Here is a 6,000-nt window from a genome sequence, read left to right as displayed (position 1 = left end):
ACGAGGTGAGACAGACCAATAAGAACGTCCCAATGACGTTTTTTAGCAAAAGTTTCTCAATTTACATGAAATAAAACATAATTCAGAAAGTCCTTTTCCCTTTCTCTCCCCCGTTTTTTTTTATATACCTTTTTAAATAATTAAAAAAAACATATATCATTATGGGTATACAAGGTGAAGATGAAGCTACTGTTCTGTCGTCCTCTCAGTCATTACTGAGTCATAGACACAAAGGGTACCAAACATTAGATCCCTCGTACGAATGGAATGTCGAAATCGATGTAAAAGGACAAGTCGATACGGGAGACTCTGTTGATGATAAATTTTCAATTCATAAATTAATGCAATATACCGGCCCTGGTACGAATACATGATGAGTTCTTACCATAAGAAATACGAGATTAATATGACTTTTTTTTTTTTATCTCTCTCTCTTTCTCAGGTTGGCTAATGTAAGTCTTTATGGCATTTTTGCTGCATATGACACAAACTTTTTTTTTGTTGTTGCTGATAATTTTTTTTCGGGGGGCGATTAATAGGGCCATTGCCTATTTGGATCCTGGTAACCTGGAGTCTGATCTGCAATCAGGTGCGGTTGCAGGCTGTAAACTTTTATGGTTACTATTCTGGTCTCATGCAGCAGGTAAAAAGAAGATGATGATAAGAGGATAAAATTTGTATTTATGTAAAAAAAGAACAGGTTTGGCAATGCAAATTCTTTCGGCTCGATTGGGTGTAGTAACACAAAATCATCTGGCTCAACTCATCCGAAAAAATTACAGTCGATCTTCCTCCACCGCCATTTGGTTATTCACACAAATGGCTATTATCGGCTCGGATATTCAAGAGATCATAGGTACTGCTATTGCAATTAAAATTATTTTTGGAACAAGGTTATGGGTGGGAGTGTTGATAACAGCATCCGACACATTTTTATTCATGTGGCTACAACAATATGGCGTACGAAAAATTGAGATTTTTTTCATGACATTAATCGGTATCATGATTGCTTGCTTTTGGATCGAAATGTTTGTTTCAAAACCAAATATTGAAATGATCTTGAAAGGTATCCTGGTACCTCAGATACCAAAGGAAGTTACGGTACAAGCAGTGGGAATGGTGGGTGCTGTAATTATGCCACACAACATGTTTCTGCATAGGTAACTCTATTTTTTCAAATTGTCAATCAAAGTGGTTGCTTTACTTAATAAACAATTTAGTGCCCTGGTCATGTCCCGCAATATAGGAACTGTGCCAACCGACAAGAAAAAGAAGGAGGCAAATTATTATTTTGCAATCGAGTCTGCATTAGCTCTGTTTATATCCTATTTGATCAATCTAGCCATCGTTGTTGTATTTGCTCAGGTCTTTTACAAACCGGGACAAGCGCTGATGGAATTACCAGGATTATATGATGCATCGGAAGTGCTATCGAAAACCTTGGGAAAGAACGCCAAATATTTTTGGGCTTTAGGATTATTGGCAGCCGGACAATCATCAACCATGACTGGAACAATGGCAGGACAATATGTAAGTTCTTTTTTTTTGGGGGGAAATAATGCGCGTGAGCTGAACACAATTTTTTTATTTCGGTAATAAATAGGTTGTTGAGGGCTTTTTAGGAGCTATATTTAAAAAACAATGGCATCGTATCGCATTAACTCGGTCCATTGCCTTAATTCCGAGTATGCTTGTAGCCGTTTTGGCTGTGGATCATTTTGATACGATGGGTGAATTTTTAAACGTCTTACAAAGGTACCGGATTCGCATGTGAAATCATCCATGAGTACTAATTATTTTTTCTTAATGTGTATAGTCTTTGCCTTCCCACCGCTATTATACCTATTTTAAAGCTAACAGCGTCTAGTCAAATCATGACTCATACGTTCAAGAATTCGAGAATAACCAACTATGTGTGTTGGATGATTTCTTTTATAGTCATTGGATTCAATGTGTACCTATTCTTTAACTACCTTCAAGAACTACATTGGCCACTGTATGCTGTTCTATTCAGTATAATTTATTTCTCATTTGTGCTTTATTTGATATGGATCCCTCTTGAGGTTTCAGAAACAAAAGAATCTAGATTGGATTCTGAGGAAGAGTCAAGCTTATAGATAAGGCGTATCATGTTCATCCCCAAACTTTTCCTTTCTTTTTTTCTTTTACTATTTATTCCTGCATTCTAATTTCATCCTATATTTATATATTGAAGTCTTTCTTTTTATTTCAAAAAAAATAATTAGAAAAATAAAACAACACTTTTTTTAATGATATTCATTCTTGTAGTTTTGAAGTGCTTTAGCAAGTTTCTCTTTACCATTGGGTACGACGGTTTTGGCATATTCCTTTGTAGACTTTTCGGATGCCTCACTAATCATAGATCCTATGTGTATGATATAGTTTTTGCGGGTTAAAAAAAGCATTTTTATAAATATGCATTAGTTTTTACCTGGCATTTCAGGTTCCTCGCAGAATTGAGGGCCATCAGGTAAAACCATCAATATTTTAGCTAGATATATAAAAAAAAAATGTAAGTCAACTAGGTGTATTATCATCTTAGATTTTACCGTTTTTTGTAGTGTCTGATAAAAACATGATATTTCCATCAACAACGTATTCCAATGGTACACGAGGATTACATGTAGAGATTGCAAGGGAAGGTTCTGCAAGAACCAAGTTTTTCAACAAGTCAGTTTCTAATCAAAATAGAAAGATAAATTCATTGAGTTTAATTCATGTTTAAAAGGTGATATTGTATTTTTTTTTTTTTTTTTTGAGTATATTACCAACAAAGCCAGGGCAAACTTTTTGAGATTTATTAATAACAGTTTTAACGATTTTTTGCGATTTATCCAGATATATATGATATTCTTACCTGCGTTGATACGGACGTTACAAATATCGGGGAGCTGCTGACATGATCTTACGAATCCAACAAGAGCGTGTTTGGTTGCATTGTATGCATTAAAGAACCTATTTTTTTCAAGGGAAATGAGTGAACAGAGCAATGCAGCAAAGCAATAACTCACGGGAGACAATATAAGCCAGCCAAGGATGCAGTGCATACAATGGATCCTCCGCCGCGTTTAGCCATGTGAAGAAGAGCCACTTTTGCTCCTGTAAATTAGATAAAAAAAAAAAGTTCATATTTAGTAGCTGTACAGTCCAACTATTCAAAGAGAAATTTTACCTTTGATGACACCAATAGTATTTATATTAAATATTTTCTCTTCCAAATCATCTATCAGGCGGCTTATCAGTCAATCTCATATTTTATGCTTATTCTATCTTTTACCATCCAAAGGGGAAAACAAAGTGTCGCAGTTACTGATGATACCTGCATTTAAGACGGCCATCTTAAGAAAGAACGATTCAATATCATACACCGTTTTTTTGTTTTTGTTTTTAGCCACTTACATCAACACCCCCGAATTCACTCTCGGCATGTTGAAACAATGCCTTATTGTCCGTATATTTGGTAACATCTGTAAGAATAAATGAAGCTACTTTAGAGCCAGCACTTAAAAAAGAATGGTGAGCAATACTGGTATTATAAATCATTATTTTCTGTCCAAAGAGTTACTTTTTGTTGAACTCGTCAACAGTTGCTTGTCCTTCCTGTTCCAAGATATCACCAATCACAACTTTGGCACCTCCTTTGATTAATTTGTCTGCCACAGCTTTACCAATACCACGACTTCCGCCTGTAATGACAGCTACTTTACCATCAAATCGAGTTACAGTGGTTGAAGAAAGAGTAGCTTCGGCCATTTTGATAAAAACAAAAGAAAATTGTTTGAGAAACGAAAACAAAAAAGATCTACTGCAATTTATCTCTGTTTTTAAGAGTTTTTTTTTCATAGACTACTCGATTTTAAATCTAAGCCTTTGGTTTGTAAGGCATAATTAAAAAAATACGGAAGTGATGTATATGTACTATTGCATTTATGCGAATAATCACACAATTGTTTTTGCTAAATAAAAAGAATCCCAAATCTTATATCAAGCCCGTATTGCTGCCATGGCTTGTAAATCGTCTTTAATTGACAAGTACAGATTGATATGACCCACATGTGTGCCTACGCTCTTTTTTTTTTTCATCCTTGATCATTTTAAACATTTCTTTTGCAATTAGCCCATGACGTACATAATGTGCATGTTTGTTAAAAACTTAATAGGCAAGAAATATTGATCGGGACTGATTATGATATTTTGCATAAATGGAGGAAAACTAAATTTGAAACAATAAATGTTGGCATCATTGCAGTAATCTGAGATACTGTCACTGTCAATTCTAGAAAAATCAGACAAATGATTATTCGCTTTATTATCAAAACTAGTGGAGTAAACTGGGAGCAACTATATAGAAAATGGCTGCTCTGATCGGTGCATTGCATGCACCCATTAAAACCGAGATTTCTTTCTAAAAAAAAACTTATGGCTAGGTGCATATAAAATTAATCACTACTCTCAGTCTAATAGAGGCCCATTAATCATGGTCTTGTAAACCTTTTTTTTTCCTTTGCTAACATGTAAAATTTGATTGTTAAATTTTAAATCGGGATCTTAAATTATATGTATATAGTGCCACGCTTTTTAAATGTGCCTGAGGCATTATCGATGTTGGATTCATTTACGTAATAATAAAAGTAAATAATACAAAAATAATACAACAATTGGTCAGCTCTTAAGTAAAGTGAGACTAACGAATTTTATTTTATAACTTCAAGATTGTTCATTTCTACTGATTTACAAAGTACCCAAACGAACATAACAGACCAAATCAAGAGAAGGTAGAAGCACATCCTGATACAAGAAAGAGAGAGAAAAAAAGCGGCTCAGCCTACCTTGTTCAGAATTCCAAATATCTTGACCAGTCAAAACTCGGACTATTAAGTCATAATTATCCAAAGCTGTCAACTTGAACTGAAAAGGATAGATTCTGCACGGTGTGATACACGGCAGTTACCAACCAATCAAAGATAAACCCTAAAAAAGACTGCCTAGCTCTTTGTATTGAACACATTGTCCATATGTAACTGGTATCTATATTCCAATTTCCCTTTTCATAGAAATTACCACACTTCACTTTTAGCAAGAGGATTATCTTTAACGTCTTCAGGCATAGCTTCCGAAGGGTCTCCATCATAATAAACAATCTCGTCTAGGCCTTCATTATAACAAACTCTACAAGTTTGTCTAGTTAATTATGCGCTCAAATTCATATTTTCTGTTCCAATTGTCGCCACTACATCTTTTTAACCATGGATGTGTTTGAATGTCTAAGTTTTTTAAGCCCTTTCTGTATTTGTGTTTGAGTATCTCTCTTTTTGTCCGGTAATTTTAATCTTCACTACAAACCTTTTGGGATCAATCACAGGCGTATTTGATTGTCCGTGTTGTAAAAGATATTTGGTTCCTGGATCTACTTTATCGTAAATGAGGGAATGGTATCAAGATTTGCAAAAAAAACTTACACAGATTCTTGATCCAGAAGAAAAACATTCCTCCTCATTGCCAACTCTCTGCGGTAAGAGACTCTTATTCATGATTTGTTAATAGCGTAGAAACGAGTTTGCTTCCTAATCGTTCACTTGCTATCTAATCACACAATTGACATAGATGACACATTTCCAAAACTTTTAAGAGTCTGTAGTCTCTTGTTAGACGCTGGTAAATCATGTCAAATTGTACTTTTTCTAAACACGAACAAAGAGTAAGTGTTGGCAAATAAATTTTAGTAGGGCATAGGTGGAGCGAGCCAAAGTCACAGTCTGCGACTTTTTTTTGTCCAGTACTGTTCGTGTTCAAACTCAGGTCAGATTTGCATGATTGCTGTGGCAACCACTATGAAAGAAGGTCCATTTTTTTCGACTTCGTCCCTTATTTTTCTCTTTCTCTTTAATCTATTGCACACCTGAAGGGAAGTGTGCTAGCGTTCCAAATCGTGCGTCTGCGACGCGTTGTCAGAATTTTCATATGAAGATAGTGTGAGCA

The 6,000-nt window shown here is 35.0% G+C and overlaps 2 protein-coding genes across 2 annotated transcripts; one reads left to right on the top strand and one right to left on the bottom strand.

Moving 5' to 3' along the window:
* On the top strand, positions 1-2,276 carry EV154DRAFT_531455 (natural resistance-associated macrophage protein-domain-containing protein). Its single transcript, XM_051603824.1, has 7 exons — positions 1-360; positions 443-452; positions 540-643; positions 701-1,160; positions 1,221-1,530; positions 1,604-1,755; positions 1,817-2,276. Exons 1-7 carry the CDS (start codon positions 162-164, stop codon positions 2,115-2,117), a joined length of 1,536 nt encoding a protein of 511 aa, XP_051450762.1. The 5' UTR covers positions 1-161; the 3' UTR covers positions 2,118-2,276.
* EV154DRAFT_607837 (uncharacterized protein) lies at positions 2,268-3,774 on the bottom strand (the record flags this gene model as incomplete). Its single annotated transcript, XM_051607634.1, has 10 exons — positions 2,268-2,386; positions 2,453-2,512; positions 2,571-2,699; positions 2,790-2,807; positions 2,879-2,976; positions 3,033-3,120; positions 3,194-3,244; positions 3,299-3,359; positions 3,421-3,523; positions 3,587-3,774. 10 exons carry the CDS (start codon positions 3,772-3,774, stop codon positions 2,268-2,270), a joined length of 915 nt encoding a protein of 304 aa, XP_051450761.1.
* Positions 3,775-6,000: the final 2,226 nt, after the last annotated feature.

Source organism: Mucor mucedo (assembly GCF_025094135.1).
Source record: "Mucor mucedo strain NRRL 3635 chromosome Unknown EV154scaffold_227, whole genome shotgun sequence".
Lineage (NCBI taxonomy): Eukaryota > Fungi > Mucoromycota > Mucoromycetes > Mucorales > Mucoraceae > Mucor > Mucor mucedo.
Note: the sequence above shows the minus strand (reverse complement) of the source record. Positions and strands in the feature narration are given on the sequence as shown.

Coding starts and splice junctions, on each gene's coding strand:
- EV154DRAFT_531455 (XM_051603824.1), top strand. CDS start 162: ATGGGTATACAAGGTGAAGATGAAGCTACTGTTCTGTCGTCCTCTCAG. Junction 644..700: donor ATTCTGGTCTCATGCAGCAG/GTAAAAAGAAGA, acceptor AAAAAAGAACAG/GTTTGGCAATGCAAATTCTT. Junction 1,756..1,816: donor TTTTTAAACGTCTTACAAAG/GTACCGGATTCG, acceptor TAATGTGTATAG/TCTTTGCCTTCCCACCGCTA.